The 24,880-nt window shown below is 38.1% G+C and overlaps 1 protein-coding gene across 4 annotated transcripts in view; it reads right to left on the bottom strand.

The window, feature by feature from the left end:
* EHBP1 (EH domain binding protein 1) overlaps positions 1-24,880 on the bottom strand; it is a 255,492-nt gene that overhangs the window by 128,001 nt on the left and 102,611 nt on the right. For all 4 annotated transcript variants that reach the window (XM_087716798.1, XM_014064362.2, XM_087716799.1 and 1 more), the window contains 2 exons: positions 24,158-24,410; positions 11,644-11,833 (listed from right to left, as the gene is read on the bottom strand). In XM_087716798.1, coding sequence (XP_087572924.1) covers positions 11,644-11,833; positions 24,158-24,410 — 443 coding nt within the window. The remainder of the gene's footprint in view (positions 1-11,643; positions 11,834-24,157; positions 24,411-24,880) is intronic.

Below are 24,880 nucleotides of genomic sequence, written 5' to 3'. Positions count from 1 at the left end.
CCTAACAGTTCTCCATTTAATGTTTCTACTATTTTTCTGGCTTGCAATAGAAATTGGATAATAGTTTGTGTTTTGTCTCTATTATATACATTTGAAATGTCTGTTTAAAAACTGAAATAAAAGTCACTGAATATAGTGAGGAAGTAGAAGAATAGACTTTGGAGGATTGTGCTACAGAAGATGATAAAAACTTACAAATACTTTTCTGGATCCAATCTTAAGTGAATGGCTCCGTCTAGGTAGAGCATGCTAGGATTACAATGTATCTACTAAACAATGTCGGGAACGAGTGAGTTAGAATCATCTTTCATGTTAGAAGCACTGATACACTGATACACTAATGTGACATTCTAGCCTAAAGTTGCAGCATCTTTTCTCGGAGCAATAAATCAGGATTAAAAATATATCAGTAATTGTCCCAGACAGATTAAGATCATAGCAAAATGAACCCTGTCTTTCTACTTGTTGGCTGAGTTAGAAAACTAACTGGAGCTATCCTTGCCACTTTCTCTGCGATGGCCATCTCCCAACATCTTACCTAAATTATTATCTGCAGGTCAACCTGACTGAATATTGTCAAATTCTAAGTCTGATGTATGGGCTAACTACACAGTTTTGAGAATTTAAAAGCTAGACTTCAACTTTGCTGAAAGAGTTGGCATAAAATTAATGTTCAAATCAAATACAATTTGGTCATAATTACAAAGATGGGAGCGTGGTGATTCATCAGGTTAGAAAGCTGGGCTGCCAATCGGCAGGCACATGTTTGAGACTGATTGCTGCCATGGAGTGGGGCCCATCACATGCTCCAGCTCCTGCAGACTCAGTAGTTCGAAAGTGGGCGACTGTGAGTTTAATGGGGACCACTTCGGTGGGTAACTTCACAGGGACACAAAAGGAGTCCTCAGCTGGATGTCCCTTGGGCAATGGTGATGGCACTAGCAAATCCTTTCACCATGGAAGCACTTTGGTGCTTCTGACACGGAAAAAAACATTACACAGATTGGCTTAGCCTAGCTGACAATACACATTTCATCTGGTTTAACTTATTCCTAAAGGCGGCAAATTATATTTTGCCAGCAAGCTGCAATAGATATTGGTCTATTGGGGTCAACATTCAAAATGCTGGTTATGACTAGTAAAGCTCTTCATGATTTGGGGACAGGGTGTTTGAAAAATCAACCTCTCAGATATGAGCCTTATTAGCTTTCATCTTCTGTAAGAAAAACTGTCCTGTTGGTCAACAAGAATTAAAAATAAGTCTAGTTTATGGTCCTCGCTTTCTTTGTCATCTGCCACTTTTTAAAGATAGCTTTAAAAACTGAAATAACCTGAATTTAGTGGTTGTTGTTTGTGTCTTTCTTATTGGTGCATATTAATTGATGTACAGTACCCGTAACTGACTTTTTAATTATGTATGAATTGCTGCAGCCAGAATTTTAATTAATATTTTATTGTTAGCTGTCTTGAATTCTATTTTTAATAAGGTTATAACTTTAAATAATCACTAATATAAACCTGAAAATATTTTATCTCATTCATAAATTTTACATTAAAAGAAAATATAAAAAAATATTTTTATATGGGGAATGGAAGGATTTATATTCCCTGCAGTCATTGATATGATATGATATAAATATATTATTTCCTTGCAATCATCTATATCAAAATGCTAACAACTAGATAAGATTAAGGATAATAAATCCTTCTATTCTCCACCATTCAAGAAGTATCTTCAGTTCTGACTGGAACATCTTCAAGAGAAATAACACAGAAAATCCAGTTGCTTTTGGGATGACTGATTCAAGGTCATCAAATTGCTTCTGTGTCTAAGGCAGGACTAGAATTCCCAGGTTCCTATTTCTAGCCTGATATCTTAACCACCACAGCGCACAGGCTTTCATATACTAATACTACAAAAAGTAAAAACCAACCAACCCTCAGCAAGCTGTTCCAAAGGAGGGATACCCTATAAGGAAAGCTTGCTCTGATGAATACCAGAGAGGTACAATGTCAATAAGAGGTAGATGCAATCTGAACCACTTTTCAAGAATGCGCAGTCCTAATATAGCAATAGCACTTAGACGTATATACCACTTCATAGTGCTTTACAGTCCACTCTAAGCAGTTTTACAGAGTGAGCCTATTGCCCCCAACAATCTGGGTCCTCATTTTACCCACCTCGGAAGGATGGAAGGCTGAGTCAACCTTGAGCTGGTGAGATTTGAACTGCCGAACTGCAGCTAGCAGTCAGCTGAAGTAGCCTGCAGTACTGCACTCTAACCACTGTGCCACCTCATCTCTTATATTACGTATAAGTTGAAACAGGAGAGCCATGTTAATTTATGGTAACCAAACAAGGACAAAGGTAATATTAGAGCATTTCTATTGCTTAGGATACTATACTGCAGCGATGGCGAACATTTTTTGGCTCGCGTACCATAAGTGGGGGAAGCGCAGGGGGTCGTGCACGGGCGTGCCGCACCCATAATGCAATGCGCGACACTACAGGCACAACCCCCTTTTTTGCATCCTTTTTTCACCCTCCCCAGGCTCCAGAGGCTTTATAGGAGCCTGGGGAGGACAAAAAAAGTCTCCCCGCCCCGCCCGGTGGCCCTCTGGAGGCTTCAGGGACCTTCAGTAGGCTTCCCTGAAGCCTCGAGGGCAAAAAAAGACCCTACGAGCAAACTGGAAGTCCGTTCCCGAACTTCCAGTTTGCCCATAGGGACAGTTTTTTGTGCTCCGGAGGCTCCTGTAAAGCCTCTGGAGCCTGGGGAGGGCAAAATATGGCTTTAAAAAAGGGTGAACTCAGCTGGCCAGCTAACAGGGCAGCGCCTCACGTTCTCTGACAAATGGCTCCGTGTGCACCTGTGGCACACGTGCCATAGGTTCGCCATCCCAGCTATACTGTATCGCAAACTGAAATTACAAGTGTTAAAAAGTTTCGGGCAATCTCAAAAGGTCTTGACAAAGACAATACATTGCTATCTAATAAATTACTATCGTTAATTGATAAGGTAATTTGTCTGGCATGTATCCAGCATTTCCATTAAAAAAACTGTCTTTCTCTCCTTTCCATCTTCCACTTCATCCCAATTTAAACGCTTTAGCCCCTTTATGCACCAGTGAAGTAAGCTGCACCTCATGAAAGCTCTTAGTCCGAAATAGTATCAGAACCCCATGATAAATGTTTAGGGTAAATACATCCCTTAATATTTGGTGATAAAGAATGATCAATTGTAGGCAAGTATCATTTATTTAAAGCCCTCTGAATATTGTGTTCAAATTTATCTGACACAAATGAAAAAAATTACTGCTGATGGAATCCTCTAAAAAATAGCGTGTCAAGGTGATGCTTTGACTGGTGCTCCCCAGATTTGAACAGAAGCAACCAGGAATGACCGAAGATGGCCCTTGGATGACCATGTATTTGCCTGAGAAGAGGAATATAAATGATTGCAATTTCCAGTAAGAGCGATTGGAGGATGGGTCCTCCACCTTTTCCTGTGTTTTATTTTTAAGGCGTGCCTTAGTGGAAGTGATCTGATTTGATTTACATTTTCATCAGCTTTCTACTGCAAGGATTTTGTATTTCACTAAAAAAACTTTGCTGTTTTATTTTTAATTTCTATAATCTGGTCTTTTTTTTTCCTTCCTAAAGAGACAGGAATTTTCTCTCCTTTTTCTATTTACTCTCTATCATGGAAAATATTATCTTAATTTTTCCTGTGGACATTTTGTTGTGGGACATCTACAGTCCTTCAGAAGGATTGCTTGTGTTTTGTTGTGAAAGTCCAGCTATAAAAGAAATGTGGATTGTATTAAAAATGAAAACAATAATAAATTAAGAATTTTGAATACTATATATTATACCCTGTTTTTCCCAAAATAAGACCTCCCCGGATAATAAGCCCTCCCTGAAAATATTGCAACACAGCAGCAGCCACGAGATGACCACACTCGCTGCCTCCTGCACCTCAAAAATACTAAGACCTCCATGAAAATAAGGCCAAGTGCTTATTTCAGGGGTCAAAAGAAAATAAGACCCTCTCTTATTTTGGGGAAAACACGGTATGCTCTTTACAATGCTCACAAAAAGAGACACAAAAGAAAGGAGCCAGATAAACTTAATATCAAAGCCTTTTTTGAAGCCTTTGGGAAAAATATGCTTTTCAACTTCTAAGCTCTGAATGAAAATTTAGATAAAAGATTTGATGATTTCACAAGAATCATAAATCAACCTAAGGATGATACTCAGGTACAGGTAATAGCAGCTAAATTAGATTTGCAATTAGGTGGTTTTGAAGTCGATTTATTGCTGACAGAATTGAAGGAGGAGGAGCTTTGCTTGAGAACTGCAGGCTTGTTGGAAAAGGCTGAAAGGGGCATGAATGTAAGAGATGACAGTATGGATCAGTGATGAACTGGACTTTCTTAAAGAAAACTGATGGAGATTGTGGATTAGATTTATTATATTCAATCAGAAGATAACCATTAGGATATATTGTGTTTCAACTTGCATGAAAAACTTCTGATCAACAAATGTTGTATCAATCTTCACAACAGATTACTATGTTTTTGAGGGATGAGATGCAATTGTTTAGAAAGATCCCAGTTATAATTTTAAGGAAAAGTTTTATTATTAAGAATCAGTGGAAGATATCTGATCCTGGACAGATCAGAGGTAATTATTGCAGTGATTTATGGTAGATTAGACGCCATTATGAACTTTCTGTGTGTAAAATATAGAAATAGATTGTTAACAGAGGCCTTTGAAGTTTAGTTTTGTTGTTGGGTTTACCTGCTAACTGTTTTTTTTTTTGGTTTTTTTTTACAATAAAGAGAAGTTAAGACAAATTATCTGGGCAAATAAAGCTGCAGAAGTTTATAAAGTGTAGATCTGTTTTGCAAGGGGGGGGAGTGAAACTATTATTGTTGAAATATATTTATCAGTATTTAATTGGGGGGACAATATATATGTATGGCTTTTTATGCACTTTTTTGTTTTTCTTAGTTTTGCTTTGTTATTTCCCCACTTTTGTACTGAAATTTGTATTTTAACTTTGGAAATAAAATTAAAAAATATTTAAAAAATTACAATTGGAAAAACCAAAGATGGATGGTTTGAGATTTGGCCATACACTTGCCGAATTTAAGAAATGTTTGTTTTTTCCTTTAAAAGAAAAACTTTTCAGCCACCCACGTTGTTTTTTTTTAAATGTGTTGAAATCAAATGGGATGCTTTCACCTTGGGGTTATGGTTATAAGACAGTTGCAAGTCTTTGATGATTGGTATCTCTCTTATATATTAAAGTATACCATATTTTTAGATTGACGATCTGATTAACATAAACTTCTAAAAGTATTGTTAATATTTACATCAATATCAACTATAGCTTCAGTTGTACAACATATTTATCTCTGATATATCAAAGTATACCATATTTTCAGCTTGATGATCTGATTAAATTTATGAACTTGTTTCATAAATTGTTTGCATCAATATGAATTAATTTTAGTTGTGCAAGAAATATCTCTCTCTTGTATATCAAAGTACACCAACTTTGCAGGTTGATAAACTGATAACTGTATGAACTTTTAAAATTATTGTTAGATTTCACATCAACATGAATCATAGTTTCAGTTGTACAAGAAATTTAAATCTTATCATACTATGCTAAATCAAAATCACATAATCTGACTACAATTTAATGTCCTTGATAAAAATACTTTTTAAAAGTCCAGCATTAGTAATTATGTTTTAAATTGTTAAGACAATTTGTATAAGATTTTTTTTTCATAGAATGTTTTTAAAACTCAATGGAAAATGTTATTAATAATATTAATTGCTGTATTACCTTACAAATTTGCTTTAATATGTTGCATGTACTGTAGAATATATTGTTTCTCATACAAATCAGTAGGATGTTCCTCCTTTTGAACTTGCTTACTAAAAGTTATAATTAAACTTTGATGAACGTATAAGATAAAGAACATAAAGCAACCTTAAAGATTGCATAGAAAAGCTGTACTGGACTTCATTTAGCAATTAGATTTCTTTCTCACAAAATATTTGAAGAAATAACTTACCTTTAAAGAATAGTAGCATAAATAAAATATTAAATTGATGACCAAGAAAAACAATCAAACTGAATCTAAGACACGACACATTAGGGGGAAATATGTGGGATATGTCAGTAATAAAAGGGTATATAGCAAATCCATGCTCAATGCATGCAAATTGTATCAGAAACTGCATGTACTATCCCATCAAATGTTCTGAGAACAATGAGAAACATTTATCTGGCACTATTACTGTTAGGTAATAATTTCTTTATAATTTTGCAATAGACTAGTATTAAGCCGTTGGTACATTTTCCTATTAAAAGATTGTTAAGTGTATAAATAATATATTCTGCTTAACCTAATGTCAAAGATTGTAACAAAAAAAGGGAATCTGCTGAAAATTAAAATTATTTGGCCAAACCTTGTTGTCAAATTGCAAAAGATGTACTTTTCCATGTTGTTCCAAAAATGGAGAATATTATAGCACCTGAATAAAGTCACAGATTCTTATTGTATCATCATTGGCTTAAGGAATTCATTGTCACAAAACGTAATGCTGGTTACTAGCTTTTAGGGCTTTACTGTATTCTATACAATATTCACGAAGTAAAGACTACTCAATTAAGGCCCTTTAATAGGAAAGTCTTAGGTTCATTGGGTATGTATTTCTGAATAGTAGATATTAGATGGCAATCTACAGAAAATAGCTCTGAATACTTATTTTGCCATTTCTATTTCAGATGCCAAGTGTTTGACTGAGGAAACATTTTCCTATGCATCTACGACAAATTAAAAACATCTCTCAGTGGGTCACATAGAAAAATACATTATAAAATAAACTTTGTACAAAAATATGTATTTATGGGAGTCAACCATGAGCTCCAAATGTTCTATTGATATGTATTTCTATTCTATATATTTCTAGGTGACTTATAGGGATATCAGGACCATTTTTATCATGCATATGGTAAAATCATACATCAAGAAATATACCACATTAATATTTGTAAAACAAAAGCTTTTTCAAATCAATACATAGAGGAAGGAAGATGGAGGAAGAATGGAGGAATTAGAGATAATGGTTGGAAAGGGAAAGGAAAAGGAAATGGCATTGTACAAACAATTCTATATTTTAAAAGAATTGCTAAAACCTAGGCTGGGAGGAACATGCTGACTAGAGCAAGAATTCAGTTGCTGTATTTTAAAATTGATATTTCCAGCCTAGTAGTTATATGCCGATGTGATTACATGATTGAGAACAGTCCTCAAAAAATGAAATGGCAAACACTGTATTCACATATATTTTCTATGTTTTGTAGAGCTTCATAGCTGCTATACATAAGGTGACCAGATGTCCCGATTTCTAACAATTTGTCCCGTGTCGTTTTAAAAAAGTCCCGATTTTCTGGCTTCATGTTGAAAGCCTAGTGGATTTGCTTAAGAAATCCTAACCGGGGCAAGACAAAAGACACTCTGTCTAACCTCTCTCTCTGTCTCAGTACTTTCATTGAAGAGATTAAAACGTTAAAGCAAGAAAACGGACCCCCCACACCCTTTTACCTCCTTTTATAAGAAAAAATGACCCAGTACCATAGAGCTCCAGGAAATACTTTGGCTAGAAAAGTAGCAACTGTTCCTTCCTGGATTTCCCGGATGGGAGGGGCACGGAGGGTGGAGGTTGGCTCGTGTGGGAAAAATGGTGGCTTCTCATTTTTCTTTGAAAAATATTTCCCTGGGACTATTTCATCATTTTAATTTGCTCAGTTCTTTGTATTAACATCTACATCATTCTGGATTGACTTGGAGTGCCTGCCTGCTGGTAAGTGAGCTGGGTTTTTTTCTTTTATTTTTTAATATATTTTAAAATAATATTTTATTTATTGTGCATAAGATTTTTTAAAATAGTTTTATTCTGTGTGGATTCTTTTTTTAAATTGTCTTAGACTATTTAAAAAAAGATTCTATCCAAAATAAATTGAAGTGAAACCATTTTTAAAAATTCTATGCACAATACTTTGAAATATATTGTGCATAGAATTTTTAAAAATAGTTTTAGTTCAATTTATTCTGTGTGGATTCGTTTTTAAAATTGTCTTAGACTATTTAAAAAAAGATTCTATCCAAAATACAAAATACCAGCTGCAGTTATTCACTTAAGAACTGTGGCAAGAAAGGTAGTATAGTAAGTAAAGTTACAATGGCACTGAAAAAAGTGACTGATGACCATTTTTCACCCTTAGCGACCATTTTCACACTTAGCGACCGTTGCAGCATCCTCATGGTCACGCGATCAAAATTTTGATGTTTGGCAACAGATTCGTATTTATGATGGTTTCAGTGTCCTGGGGTCATGTAATTGCCTTTTGTGACCTTTTGAAAAGTCAAATGGGGAAACCAGATTCACTTATGTTACTAACTTATCAGCTGCAGTTATTCACTTAAGAACTGTGGCAAGAAAGGTGGTATAGTGACCAAAGTTACAATGGCATTGAAAAAAATGACTGATGACCATTTTTCACACTAAACGACCATTTTCACACTTAGCGACCGTTTTAATCATGGTCACGTGATCAAAATTTTGATGTTTGGCAACAGTTACAATTTATATTTGTAAATTGTAGTTATGTTGAAAAAAAAATTACAATACTATTTTTGCGTTGTATGAAAATTTTTGTAGCTCCATATAAAATTTTTAATCAACCCCCCCCCCCCCCGGTCAAAGATGTCCCTCTTTACTAATCTGAACATCTGGACAACCTTAGCTATACAAGAATATAAGAGTTGCACATAGAGAGTAAGAGTAATAGGGAAGACTATTCAGAACTGCCTTACTGAGGGAAGAATAAGAAATTATATGTAATTATATGCAAGAAACTATATGTAAATAGAAAGCATCAACATCAGAAATAAAATATACTAAATAATTAAATAGGTTTTCCATACCCCAGATAATACTCACAAATTGTCTCTTTCCCACCCACCTTTTTAAACAGGACAATAATCATGCATAATAAACCGAGATGTTTTCTGAATGAAATGGGAAAGATGGAATAAAGTGGTGTGTTGATACTATGCTTGATCTTGCCAAAAGGCTGAGAATTGGGTATTAACAATTGCTTAGCTCCATTTATTCATAGAAAACCCATTTAGGATTTGATCAGGTAACCTTCTTCCTTTTCCATTGGAAAATTTAAGCCAAACTAGATTTGGAGTAAAGGATAGTAGCTATGAACCCTGAATCAACTAAATAAGAAGATTAAAAGATACCCACACCATATACAACTTGTCATACATCTTCACAAGTCGTTTTTTTTCCTATCCTGAATTTAAGTGTCAGCATCTTATCTGAACTTTCGACCAAATTGGTCTGTTTGTTAATCTAGATCAAAAACCAAGAAAGATGCTTCTGTCTTATCACAGAAACTCTACTGCAAAGAAACCTAAGCTTATGTGCTCAAATACAGCACGTTTTAAAAGTGCAATTCTACACTCAGGTTGCCAGGCCTCCTTTCTCTGTATTTTGTCCTGCTAATAAAAAAACACTCCCCAGGGAAGCTTCTGGTATCAAACTCTTTCTATCTTGTTTGAGAGAATTGAGGCCCTTGAGGGACAGGGATTCATCAGCAACTCTTCTGCCTAATTAAGTAGCAGTTTGATAGATTTGACAAGGACTCCCATTCAGCTCTTAACTGAAATGATGATATCTAAAATACACCGCTCTTAAAAACAGCTACAGGTTTTTTAAAAGGGTCTGGAAGCCATGGCGAAAGATGTCCCCCCCCCCACTTTTTCTGCCTTAAAATGAAAAGCACAATCATGCAAGTAAGTTTCAAACAATAGATTACCAAGAAAAGCTTAGGTTAAAGAAAAAAATGGTATTCTTGTGCGCTATTTATTCATTTCTTGCAATATTATTGCATGCAATTTGTACTTCAGGCTGATAAGTTATAAATTGAAGATAGAACTATTAAGCTTGTTGTTGTTATTTGAAGAACAATGAAGTAATTAGCAACATGACTAATTTCCAAACATTTATCTACCCTAGGTTTGCTCAATGTGAACTAGGAATCACAATGACATGCAAAACTTGTCTACTATTGTTTAAAAGTAAGGGGTTCTATATTAATAACACCTTTTTTCTCCCTCACATACAGCAGTCTTTGGATGAATAAATGAAAGGGAAGAAGCAATTGTTCAACTGAATTCAATTGTTCAATAGAAGATATTGCTCTTGTGCTTCCACGCTAGATGTACTTGAAAAAAACTTTTAAGCATTAATTAATACACTTAAGGTCCAGCAAATTCACAGAATAGAAGAAACAGAAGCACACCATTTTGTTCAAAAAGAATAAGTCATCATACTGCAGACAGGCTGAATTAGAATGAAAGGAAACTATTGGAAGTTTCCAATTGCTCTATCTGGGGAAAGAGCAAGCTTATCTAAGGTAAGAAAATATAAAGAAAATGTTAAAAACAGAATTACTAAATGGGTTGGATCCAGACTTTGATTCTCTTGGCATTCCCATCATTGAAGCAGAATTCTCTTAGGGAAACTTTCCATCTGGAAGCCTATGCTTCGTAAATCTCCCCAAAGAGTTGGAGAGGGCTGTCAAAGTTGTCTCCTTCCTTTCTGCTCAGATAATTCCTATGCTAATTCTAAAGTTTTCCATAGATTGGAGCCTTTACATTTTCAGGACAAAGTCCACATCAGATCCAATGTTATTCTCTCTAGGCATTAGGAAAATTCCAAGTTATGTAACAATTTAGATTCTGCAACTAAAAGTTGCATGTTACCTCTAATTTTGTTGCTGTTTCTTAACAAGTTTTCTAACAAAAATGCATCAACATTTCTTAAAATTGCATTTTAAAACTAAATTTACTTCCCCAATATGATATGGTTTAGATGATAGTAATTTCTTACACCTGGGAACACTGTTTATTTACCCTTGCTCTGAAAGTCTACTCATTTGTGAAAAATCAAATAATTTTTAAAAAATCGTTACAAGAACAATCCAGAATAATTTTACTTCGAAGTAAAATACTTTGCTCAGTGGGATTTAATCCTTGATTAGCATACATAAAATTATAGTCATCATGCTTCAAATTCTAGGCTGTATAATCTGCATTTCACTGCATTTCTTTGAGATATTGCCATTTATTTCAAAGAGTTTAATGTTGTTTTCAAGATTTGTAACTGAATAAAGTACAAGTTCCAGTACGTTTTGAATGTTGTGCCTAGACCTGATGGCAAACATAAATAAATAAATAAAATAGAGGGGAAGTACTGTTCTGAGCACAAAAAAAGTCTGACTGTATAACTCTAGTTTGCAGCCTGCTCGAGGAAAAAATCTTTGCAATGGTTTGGAGACCAGCCCTGCTGTCTAGAAATGCCTTTGGTTGTGTCACTGCATAAGATTTCAAAATCTTGGTTCTTCCCATTGTGAATGAAATAAGTGAAGCTAAGTGGAGGATGTATAGCCAAAAGCATATGCATTAACCAAGAAGGTTGCCAATATGTGCAACAGAAGAAGACAGATTTCAACTTTTAGCAAAGACTTCTGACAAGGTAGTACACACCTTAGGAGAAGAGGAAAGCTCTTTCACTGCATGAATAGCTGACATGTTCTCACTTGCTTCTCTTTCTACCTTGGGTGACAGAATTGGTGGTTCCGGAGCTTTTCTTTTCATCTTCCTTTCTGTTTCTTGCACCGAAGTAACTTGATCATTTAAAGCCAAACTTGCTTTGGGTTCATAAAAGGGATTGGATCTAATTGAAAGAAGGGAAACAAATTTATTTGCTATCTCGGTATTTTTAGTGCCACTCCTGAAAGTAATTTGTATGTACTAAATTGCAGCCGATGTAGTTTAATTTTTAAAAAGACACACATAGAGACAAAAGACCTGTTTATTATGCTATTAGTTTCCCTGCCCCAAATAAACTGATGAGTGACATGTTTGTGTAGTTAAGTACAAATAATGCCGTAGGTCAAGAAATCTGTGGTCACCATTTAAAAAAAACTTTATTGGGAGTAAAATGGATTCATAGAGGCTTTATATATATTAAGTAGCACTGCTTATTTTTGAAGGCTGAGATTTAATGCAGTAAAATATAATAGTTTTCTAACTCTTCATTTTATTTGTATAGTAACAATCAAGATAATATCAACTGATAATGCTGACTATACCAACATAAAGCCTCCCTTTTTTTGTCCAGCATACAAAGCCTGTAAAAGGAAAAGCAACACTGGGATGATTTTTCAAATTTAGCAAATTAGCTATTCTAGCAATTTGACAAGGAATATACAATTTATATATACAGTCTACAATTTTTTTTAGAGATTGGAGATACAGCAAATACTGTTTACTGGAATCACAAGTTGTCTTAAGCAAACAACAACGAATAATCCAACTTTATGAATTGATATTTCCTAAAATCATGTACTTATAGTGTCTTACATTAATTGTTCACAACTCATTCTGTTATAACCCATAGAGAGGATGTACATAATCACTTCATGAATTGTCATATTTCCTGCATCAAAGTTCTTGATTAAAATAAAATAAAAATTGGGTTTTTTTATGTTTTGATTTTGAATCAAGTTACAAAAGTCTCCCTTAGAATATTGATAAATGCTCCCAAGTAGGTATCTGAACAGAAAGAGGAAGCTATTAAATCTGTAGAAATTACATTTTTTTTCTTCCTGAACAAGTTAGTACATTCCAGGCAAAACACTGGCCTGCAGCTATTCTCCATGCTTATTTCTGATGATATTCCAGAAAGTATCCAAAAGCATTCTTTGGAATTAAAGACAATGCTGGAGGGTGATACTTTCCTTTCAAGCATCGAGCAGATAGGTAGGTAGGTAGGTAGGTAGGTAGGTAGGTAGGTAGGTAAACAGACAGAATTAAAAAGCCAGGTTGAAGAAGCAGCCTGGCAGGTGCCAAGGAAGGCCCTGAAAGCACATGGTGTCCCTGCCAGAAACTCCAGATAGACAGCATTTCAGAATTTGGATTTAAAACCGCTGCTACTGTGTTTATAGAAAAGCTTTTGAAGCAGCCTAAGCTTCTTTAAACAAAAAAGGTCATTTTGATGGATTATTTCGTCCCTCCACTCATGCAAATCTGATCCAAAGAACTGAGAACTTTGTAGAAAATTCTTACAGTAGCTGCACTGTTTTAGAAGAGATTTGAGTAATATCTCTATAAAAGATCATTTGAAATTTTATTTTGAGAGCATTTTGAACAATTTGTGAGTCTATATATCCTTTAATGATATATTTTGACTTTATGGAATTCCATTTTCAAGAGATCCATATGCTGCTAAATGCATTCATGGATATCTTGGCCTGCAGTTTGGATAGTTTTCTAACAGATTACCTTTTAATTGTATGATTTTGGATTTGTGTTTATTTTTCCTAGCAAGGAAATGCTTAATTTTATTGTTGTTGTTCTCTTAATTCAATCTCTAAAGCACTCTGAATGGTTTGGATTTTGAGTTAGATAAGTGGGATATAAACAAGGATGTTAATGCATTTACTACCACCCTGTGGCTTGTGATTTCTTTTATAACCAGGAAGAACCATCCATTGCAACAAATCTATAGTAAGTAATTATCTGAGTAGTCAAGTTTGCTAATTATATAATTAGATTTCTGCAAAAAGAGGAAAGGCAAATTAAAGAAAATATAAAATCTAACTGCATTCATAAACTACTGTACAGCAGAGTTGTTTTGTCATTGTTTATTACAGACAGAACATATGGATTTATTTGAAGGGAAGAAAATAACTGAGACGAAAATAACCAGGTAGTAAAGTGAATGCACCTTAGAGGTGTTCTCACTTCAGTGATCATCAAATGCAAAAAACATAAACAAAATCAAAGCTCAGAGTGATGACAAAATAAACAATGGAGACGTGCATGACAAAAGGCAAAGGTAGAAAATGAATGGCACTTCATTTGGAAGAGAGTACCCAAGAATGTCTGTCAATCATTTAATTTTGCTAACAAGCTTGTTAAGCTGTCCTCAAACAGAGGAAATTCAAAGCAGGGTGAAATTAATGATGAGAAAAGATAAGAACAAGGACAATGCATTATACATGGGAGGTTACAGAGTTTTCTTTTGTTCTAAAAGTTATTTTTGTGTGTGGACATTTAACAAACACAGCATGTTTTGATAGCAAACTATCTGACCCCCTACGGCCTTAGAAACAGAGATTATCCCCTATCTAATGAAAGTGAGTAAAGAGTAAGCTGCTCACAGTTACAGGAACCTTCTCCCTATTTTTTGCACAAGCGCATCTTTATTTTTAAGAAAATAAACTTCTCCTAAGTTTCTTTAAAACTTCTCAGAAGTTTTAAATACGTGACACATATTTCCATATTTCACCTACATTTAAGTTAGTTCATTTCAAATACAACCTAGGAACACACTCTATTTAGTATTATCATATCTGAAACCTAGTTTCTTAAAAAGTGTTCAAAATATATTTAAGTAATTACCCAACTCCTTAATGTTTAAGTAACTTATTTATTCTGGGTTGTTTCTACATAGGAAATGTTTCCTTCAGCCAAGATTATGTTTCAGTTACGTAAGAAGAAATACTCTTGTCCAGAAATTTGTGCAAAATGTGATCATGATTTTCATTAAATTATAGTTATGCTAAGCTTATGTGAATAGTTAATTGAACTAATATATGCACAAAATAGCAAAAGCAGTATTAAAATATATTATTTTTCCAGATCTTTACTTGGAAAGTAATTCACAGGGCAATTAGAGTAGAATTTCACATGAAATGGAAGCATTCACACGGAAGCATCTTCAGACAACACTGGCTCCCTCGGCTAGAAAATGGAGATGAGCACCACCCTCTAAAATTGGACATGACTGGATGGGGGAAACCTTTACCTTTTTTAATGTTACTAGTAGTCCTAACTTTATAACCAGTTGTTCAACGAAAGTTACAAAGGCCTCAGAAAGAGTGCTTCACAGCCCATAAATCACTTCTGACCACTGTAAAACATCACACACACACACACACACACACACACACACACACACACACACAGAGCACCACGGTCACAGTAACATATTTTGAGCACTTGGCAATTGGCTCACATTTACTACTGGTTGTAGCTTCCCATGATCGCATGCCTATAATTTACAATGCCTTTTTGTCTGTTTCTGTTTGTTAGTTTCTGAGAAAAAATATTGATTTGGGAAAATGGATTTGCTTAATGATTATATGACTCACTTAAGAACCACATAATTCAGACTTATGACTGTGATTCACTTAACAACCACTGTAATAATGGTAAAAAATTTGGGTCTGGTCATGTGGGTGCCTCAACCTATAAACACGACAACTTACAACAAAATATTCCGGTCCCAACTGTGATCGTAAATCAAGGACTAACTACAAAGTCCCAGATTTCTGGTACATGAACTGGGACTCCCAGGGAGCTGAATATGGCAAAAAGAATGCTATTGGATGGGGTAGACAAGTCAAACAGATTTTTCTCTCTCTTGTGGAAAAGCCTTTAGTAGAGACCTCTGGAATCATAATGAACCACTTACGTACATTTAGTATATTTGTTTTCAGAAGAAGCTGTAATGAAGGAAAACCTAAAGAGGGTGAAAGCTCAATACATGCACCTAAAGGTACAACTGACATCCCTTCTAGATAATGCCTGTTTTTACATTTTTTAACTTAATGTGACTTGCAGAAGCTGGTTTAAAAAGTTTGGTTCAGGAGATAAAAATTAATGTGACTTAATGGCAAATTTGCATGTCACACAGGAGCCAATACAGAGGCCAAAACTATGGAAGTTTAAGTTAAAGCATTTACCACAGAGACAACAGAAATACTAATTTAAAATGTCTTTACAATACTGATACTATTTTCTCATCTGTATTGTAAAAGACCAAGAAATGTTTTTGCAGCAATGAAGGTTTGTGACCCCCCCAAAAATAGTTATAATGTCATAGCATGCACAATTATTAGTATTGGGGTAAAATGGTCTTGTTAGTAACAGATTACTTATTAAAAAAAGTCTGTACAGAATTGCAAGCTCAGCTAAGTTTCATTTAAAACTTGACAAAGGCACTGAGTGAACAATACGGATAGTCTTTGACTTATAACATTAGTTTAATGCCTATTAAGTTACAATAGCACTGGAAAAAGTGGCTTATGACTGGTCCTCATGACCATTATCCTATGACTAGTGCAACATCTCCATTTGTTCAAAATTTGGGTGCTTGGCAACTGAGATGTATTTGTATATGATGGCTGCAGTACTCTGAGGTCATGTGATTTCCACTTATGACCTTACCAACCTGCTTCCAACAAGCAAAGTCAATGGGGGAAGCCAGATTCACTGGCTTGAATAACAACTGCAGGATTCATTTAACAGCTGAAGTGATTTGCTTAACAACTGTGGCAAAAAAGGTTGTAAAATTGAGTGTGATTCGCTTAACAACATCCTTACTTGACAATTAAAATTCTGGTCCTAATAATGGGCATAAGTAGAGGACTATTTATTGAGAACTTGGAACATGAAGCGAGGAACAGAACTCTTGAAAATTTGTTCCACTAAAGCCGAAAGCATTTAGTTTTAGAATTGAATTGAATTGAATTGAATTGATTTTATTTGTAGGCCGCCCTTTTCCCTGAGGGGACTCAGGGCGGCTCACAGAAAACCAGGGAGGGGGGAATACAACACTAAGACGACAACACATAATAAAAATAATACGCAACATGCATACAACATTCGGGCGGGGTAATGGTCCTTATCCCCAGGCCTGACGGGCGAGCCAGTTCTTCAAGGCTGTGCGGAAGGCCTGGACGGTGGAGAGGGTACGAATCTCTACGGGGAGCTCGTTCCAAAGGGTCGGGGCCGCTGCTGAGAAGGCCCTCCTCCTTGTGGTTGCCAGCCGACACTGGCTGGCCGATGGAGTGCGGAGGAGGCCTAACCTATGAGATCTTATAGGTCGTAGGGAGGTAATTGGCAGAAGGCGGTCTCTCAAGTATCCAGATCCACTGCCATGTAGGGCTTTATGGGTGATCAATAGCACCTTGAAGCGCATCCGGAGATCGACAGGTAGCCAGCGCAGCTCGCGGAGGATAGGTGTAATGCGGGTGAATCGGGGTGCACCCGCGATCACTCGCGCGGCTGCGTTCTGCACTAGCTGAAGTCGCCGGATGCTCTTCAAGGGCAGCCCCATGTAGAGCACATTGCAGTATTCCAGCCTAGAAATCACGAGGGCCCGAGTGACTGTTGTGAGGGCCTCCCGGTTCAGGTAGGGTCGCAACTGGCGCACCAGGCGTACCTGGGCGAATGCCCCCCTGGTCACAGCCGCTATATGATGGTCGAATGACAGCTGTGGATCCAGGAGGACTCCCAAGTTGCGAACCCTCTCTGAGGGGTATAAAATTTGACCCCCCAGCCTGAGTGTTGGATTAGTGGCCGAATTTTTGGGAGGAAAACACAACAGCCACTCGGTCTTTTCTGGGTTGAGCACAAGCTTGTTAATCCTCATCCAGTCCATGACGGCTTCAAGCCCCCGGTCCATTACGTCAACCGCTTCATTGATTTGGCACGGGGCGGACAGATACAATTGCGTATCGTCCGCGTATTGATGGTATCTAATCCCGTGCCTACGGATGATCTCTCCCAGCGGTTTCATGTAAATGTTAAATAGTAGGGGGGATAAGACCGAACCCTGCGGCACCCCATATTTCAGGGGCCTTGGGGACGATCTCTGCCCTCCCACTAACACCGACTGCGACCTGTCCGAGAGGTAGGAGGAGAACCACCGTAGCACGGTGCCTCCCACTCCCACCTCCCGCAGTCTTCGCAGAAGGATACCATGGTCGATGGTATCGAAAGCCGCTGAGAGGTCAAGGAGGACCAGGATGGAGGGATGTCCTTCATCTCTGGCTCTCCAGAGATCATCCATCAATGCGACCAAGGCGGTTTCAGTGCTGTAACCGGGTCTGAAGCCTGACTGGAAGGGGTCTAGGTAGTCTGCTTCCTCCAAGGACCGTTGGAGCTGGAAGGCCACCACCTTCTCAACAACCTTCCCCAGGAAGGGGAGGTTGGAGACCGGGCGGTAGTTGTTAAGGACAGCTGGATCTAGGGATGGCTTCTTCAGGAGGGGTCTCACCACCGCCGCCTTCAGTGCGGCGGGGAAGTTCCCCTCCCGAAGAGAGGCGGTTACAACCGCCTGGATCCAGCCTCGTGTCACCTCACTGCAGTTAGAAACCAGCCATGAGGGACACGGATCCAGAGCACAGGTGGAGGAACTCACAGCTCTCATGGCCTTGTCCACATCCCCGGGGGTAACCTCCTGAAACTCAACCCAGAGCTGTTGTACTTGGTCCCCCTGAGTCTCGGCTGGAACTGCAGGTGTGGAGTCCAAGTCCGTCCGAAACCGAGCAATTTTGTCCGCTAAGAATTGGGCATATTCTTCAGCTCTGCCCTGCAAGGGTTCCCCCGCCTCCCTTTTGTTCAATAGGGAGCGGGTTATCCTAAACAGGGCGGCTGGGCGGGACTCAGCGGATGCGACCAGGGAGGCTATATGTGATCTTTTAGCTGCCCTAAGTGCCCTAGTATATTCCCTGGTGCAGGTGGTTACCATTGCTCGGTTCGATGCGGACTTATCGGACCTCCAACGGTGCTCTAGGCATCTCCTCCGGCGCTTCATCTCCCGGAGCTCCTCGGTGAACCAAGGTGGTCTCCGGGATCCGCCGCCTCGGAGGGGCCGCAGTGGCGCAATCCGGTCGAGGGCCTCTGACGCTGCCGAGTGCCACGCAGCAGCCAGAGTCTCTGCCGGACTGTGGGTGAAAGTATCAGGAATAACCCCAAGCTCTGTCTGGAACCTTACTGGCTCCATAAGACGCCTGGGGCGGAACCACCTGGTCGGTTCCTCCTCCCTACAGTGGGGGTTTGGCCTCCGGAAGTCGAGCCTCAGTAGGCAATGGTCTGACCACGACAGGGGTATGATGTCACTCCCCCTCAGACCAAGATCACACATCCACTGCTCCGAGAGAAATACAAGGTCAAGCATGTGTCCCGCCGAATGGGTTGGGCCTCGGATTACTTGAGTCAAGCCCATGGCTGTCATGGAAGCCATGAACTCCTGCGCCCCATCAGAGTTTTCACCGAGCGACGGCAAATTAAAGTCCCCCAGGACCATCAACCTAGGGAACTCAATTGCCAGCTCGGCTACTGACTCGAGGAGCGAGGGGAGGGCTGCTGCAACGCTGTTGGGAGGCAGGTACGTTAGCAGCAAACCCACTTGACCCTTGAGGTCCAACTTTAACAGCAAAGACTCACACCCGACAATCTCCGGAGCAGGGACCCTACGAGGAACTAACGACTCCCGGATAACAACGGCCACACCCCCACCCCTTCCCTGGGCTCTCGGCTGATGCAGCACCTGAAATCCTTCTGGGCACAGTTCTACTAGGGGGACTCCTCCCTCTGGGCCCAGCCAGGTTTCAGTAATACATGCCAGGTCTGCCCTCTCGTCTAAAATTAAGTCCCGGACGAGAGGTGCTTTATGTACAACAGACCTGGCATTTAGCGACAGCAGCCTGAGACCAGGGTCCTGATTACTTACACCATCTGGTCTTGGAGTGGGGCTCCTAGGGCCGGAAGGAGGGATCTCTGTGATGTAGCGAACCCTCCTTCCCCGGTAATGGCCTGCCCTAGAGTCCCCGCCGTATCTGCCCCTCCCTGTCACGACCGCAATACCCCGACCCTCTCCCGTGTCTTTAGTCCCCTCAACCACCCCCATATAGAGTTCTATATTTAAACGTACAAATGAACAACTATATTATAGAGGGAAATCTTGACTTAGCAGACCTGGATGAAATAATTACATCAATTATATAAGTTATATCACTTGCACAATAGAAATGATAGGTGTGGTGTAACAATGCACAAATGAAGTAAGTTGTGTCAGTTGCATAATAATATCATTGCAAATAACAAACTCTAATTTACAGAACAATTGGGAATAATGAATATTCCCTCCTCCCTACAGTTAAATTAAGGTTTTACTATATTATTGTTTTCTAGATTTAATAGTTACATAGCAGGATGACAGCTTTGAAGTAAATATATTTTGCTTGGAATTATGAATATCTTCTCCAGAACTCAAGCCACTTTTAAAAAAATATTTCTCAATTCTGCAAATAATCATGGACAGTTATACAAGCAAAAGGTGTGCATGCATAGTAACTGAGATGCAAAACAATACTGAAAAGGGTCCCAGTGCCATCACACAAATCACAGAGGGTTCCCTCGTCTTGAATACTGCAGGCAAGGCTGGTCACCACATCTTAAAAAAGACATACAGGAGAAAAAATAGGATGATCCAGAGACGGATGATGAAAATGATAAGAAAGATGGAGAAACTTCTGTGAAAAGAGATTGAAAAGATTAGAGTTGTTTGGTTTAGAGTGTAGACAAAATGAGAGCAGATTTGAAATAAATGCTTATCTCACACCATGCATTTCACCCAATGAGTGCTGTGTCTCCATTTGCAGAAAGGTGACCTGAAATTTTTAAAATCTGTGTCATATTCCTCTAAATCTCAAAGGATTTCTGAAAGGTGAGCAGGCAATAACATGGATAAAGAGAAGAACTAAACATGGACAAAACAGATGAAAGAACAAGCTATTTTGGTCTGGTCTCAGGTGTGGTGGGAACTGAGGAGAAAAGGAATGGTGAACAAGTAGCTTGATCTCCAAGAGCTTCTAAAAGAGCTAATGGCTTATGCAGACATAATGCCTCTGACACAAATACCCAACAATAATACATGGAAGATAGATTAAGCATGTAGCAATAGCAATAGCAGTAGACTTATATACCGCTTCATAGGGCTTTCAGCCCTCTCTAAGCGGTTTACAGAGAGTCAGCATATTGCCCCCAACAATCTGGGTCCTCATTTTACCCACCTCGGAAGGATGGAAGGCTGAGTCAACCCTGAGCCGGTGGGATTTGAACCGCTGAACTGCTGATCTAGCAGTAGCCTGCAGTGCTGCATTTAACCACTGCGCCACCTTGCGCCACCTTGTATCACATAATTCAACTGAAGGATTCACTTTTATAAAATGTGGAGATAGCCAACACTTTAAACAGCAACTAGAATGAGAAACTAATGGAAGATTGGTCTCTCAGGGGCTGCTAGTTTCAACTGTATTTATAATTTCCAGAATCCTGAGCAGCAAACACCTGCTAAGAAGCAATGCTGAAGGTGGACTTCCACCATCACAGCTATCTGTGTCCATTCCCAGATGGACCAGGCTAGTCTTATTTAGACTTAACATCCTTGAGCTCTCTCCTAGAACACTGCTCCATTGACCCCTTGGCTTAATACAACTGTTTAGAGAAGCACAAAATATATTGAAGCTAAAACATCTCATTCCAGTTTGAAACAAGCTGTTTCCAACCTCAGAAGAAATGTTCTGAATCAAGGTGTTTCAAACTCAGCTTGTTTCAAATTGGAAGCATTTTCTACATTTTTACTCATGATGATCAATTTGATGCTAAATGATGACACAAATGCAATAACATGACACAAATGCTGTGGTTATATATTTCTAACCTAACACCTAAAGCAATTACCAAAAATCAGAAGCCAATGTGTTTGCATAAAGAAGCCTTTCCAGATCTCTCCAAGAGAACATCACATTCATAAACCAACCCTGTGATCTCCCCTATGTGAAATCTGAACCATTCCACTGAATTAGGGCTTCTTGTCCTACCCAAATGTATCTGAATGGGATTTCAAGTGAACAGCTGTAGACTGCCTTTATTAATTTATTTTAAAATGTTGCCTGATGCTGTAGTTTATCAGATAATCCTGTTTAGTAGTTCTCTTTCATTACCATTCCTGGTGAAGTATGCAAAAAATAAGGGGCTTTTTCCTCTATCACTAAGGATGTCAATCAATTTCATTTGATCCATATTTTAAGGACACTGACCTAATTCTTCTGAGATTGGAATGCAGTTAGCTTTCTAACTCACATTTCAAAGTGTGGTTATTCAAGTAAAACATTGGTATAAGAGCCATGGGGGCGCAGTGGTTAAAATGCAGTATTGCAGGCTGCCCACCACCAGTTTGTTCCTGATCAGCTCAAGGTTGACTCAGCCTTCCATCCTTCCAGGATCAGTAAAATGAGGACCCAGATTGTTGGGAGCAATATGCTGACTCTGTAAACCATTTAGGAAGTGCTATAAATCATTCTAAAGCAGTATATGAGTCTAAGTGCTGTTGCTATTGATTAAAAAAATCCCAAATTTTATGAATCTGTAAATTTATAAATTTGTACACCAGTTGCACATATTAAGGAGAAAGAACATCATAGGAAATAAGTTCTTGAAATTTCTTTTCACAAAATGTTATAGAAGAGATTATGACCGAACACAAAAACAGTGACATGCATACAAAATGGAGGATTGAGATTCATCTACAGCTTGAATTGATGGTTCCTTTTTCTCAATTTTATATTCTTTGTAGTACACCAAGGGGTACTGCTGATGAAAGTCTGATTACAAGACATTGTGCTGACGATGCAGGGACATTAATAGCCTAACAGCACAGTGGAAGCAAAGGATTGTTTGATAAATAAACTGAAGTTCAATGAAAAAGGAAATAAGCTTCTTTATATGATCCTTAATGTGCATGTAAACATGTGCCTAGAATCCAGAATGAATAGTGCAGCAATTGCCACTGAAAAGATGGTGGGTGGCTTGTTCTTCACATTTTGACTGTCTTGAAAGTTAACGGTTATGCTACTAAAAGGGAAGGAAGCTACAGTTGCAATTAAATGCATTGGTATTTGGATAGAAAACATCCATTATCCCTTAAATACCTACATGGCTGCAGGCCTGACACTGCTATGGATTCAATGCTATAGATTTCTTTGTGGATTAGAATAAATTTAAAAAAGATCTTCACTTGTACTTTTATGTTAATTTTTGTATTTTACTCTCTTGTTTTTTCTCTCTCTCTTCCCTGTGTTTACTATCAACCTTCCACTGGTTGCCTTTTCTAATTTGCCAGGCACCACACACATGATAGTTAAGATGATAGGGATATAGTGATCATGATCTGATAATACATACTTAGTCAGTTTAGGAAATAGAACAATAAATCTTGCTATACCTCAGTAGGTCTTGTCTGGCCTTGGAAGCTAAACTAAGTCAGACCTGCTTAATACTTATATTGGGGATTTTAAAACAATATCCCAGAAGAAGGCAACAGCAAACTACTTTGGTACTGCAGTTAAGGAAACTGCTTATCTATGTCCATTTAGCCATGAAGATCTGACTTATTCTCATCTAATTTATACACAAAACCAACTCTCAGACTTGTCCAAGTTGCAATTATTTTTCAAAGCAACAAGCCAACAAAACAACTTAGAAAAATCTACACCCACTTTCCAGGACAAGGGCGGAGGGGGGGGGGCAAGACGGGGAAGGGATGGGACCACTATTTGTATTTATAACAGAGAAAACACAATTAGTTAAATCTTCTTCAAATATTAGTGCAATCAATGCTATTATTACTAAAACCAATCAAGAAAAGTACTTTGCATAATATATCTAATACAATACTTTGAAAAGGGGGGGAGGTCTTGAATTCTATATAGAACTGCTTAAATGTACCGAATGATCATTGAATAAAGAAGGATAGTACCAAAGTTCTAAAGACTAGGTCATCCATTATCCTCAATTGTCACTGCATGTTCCTTACATATATGAATAGTTCAAAGCTGGCCACTAGCCAACTGTATTGCTGCTGCAGCCAATGCCACGCCTGAATTGAGCATGCATGCTTTTCATTCTGAACATCTGTATCTACGCCTCCCTTCAGAGATTCTGCTTTGATGATTTAAAGCCTCACATAAAAAAATCCAGTAACACGCATGCCCCAATGTTTAATGTATTCAAATTCTGTTAACGGAGCAGTTTATTCTTGTACTTCATACAAGAATAATCAGGTTTTAATATTTTATGCCTGGAGGTTTTGTGCTGAAATCCCAACTAATGCAAAGGGGTAAAAAAGTGATCTACTTACTCATCTAACTCCTCTTCATCTGTTCTTGATGTGTCAGCGTAAAGATATTTGCTCATATCCACAGGCCGGATATTTTTCCTTTTGCTAGGTTGAGGAGGAGAATCTTTGACAGGTAATAGGACCTCAGGTTCAGGATCTGGTTCATCAAAAGGGTTCACATACTCCATACCCTTTTCTTTAAAGGGGTTATATTCATCACTGTCATCACAGTAGCGCTCTTGTTTGGATAATGAAGTCATCTTAATGTCTTGTTCTACAGAGAGCACAATCAAGAGGTTGTGTCTTAATGAAGAAGGAACTCTTCAATTCCTTCCGAATAGTGTATTTCTCCTGATATAACTCTAATAGAGCATAAAACAGTTCCTATCCCAAATTAATATTAATAAAACAAGAGGAGTACTTATAAAGTGTGTTGTAAATCATTATAAACCAAAAGGAAAAAAAGACAATTCTTTCATGCCTAGGAAAGGAATGCAATCTACTGCTCTGGCCAGGTGACTCAGAAATCATTCAGATTTGATATATGCTCTGAAACAATTAACTAAAGAAATGTACCGGTAATCCACTTCAAAAACTGGCTTAGGATCATACAAATTCAACTCAATACAATCCATTCATTTCATCTTTATATTTAATCTGCCTCTATGGCCCCATACCTAGTCCCGCACTCGAGTTGCTGAGCATTATGAAATTCAAGTAAACTCAGTAACAGAGATTCTAGAA

The sequence above is a fragment of the Thamnophis sirtalis genome, unplaced genomic scaffold (assembly GCF_051295495.1).
Source record: "Thamnophis sirtalis isolate CommonGarterSnake01/CBP01778 unplaced genomic scaffold, rThaSir2_p1.2 scaffold_5, whole genome shotgun sequence".
Taxonomy (NCBI): Eukaryota; Metazoa; Chordata; class Lepidosauria; order Squamata; family Natricidae; genus Thamnophis; species Thamnophis sirtalis.
Note: the sequence above shows the minus strand (reverse complement) of the source record. Positions and strands in the feature narration are given on the sequence as shown.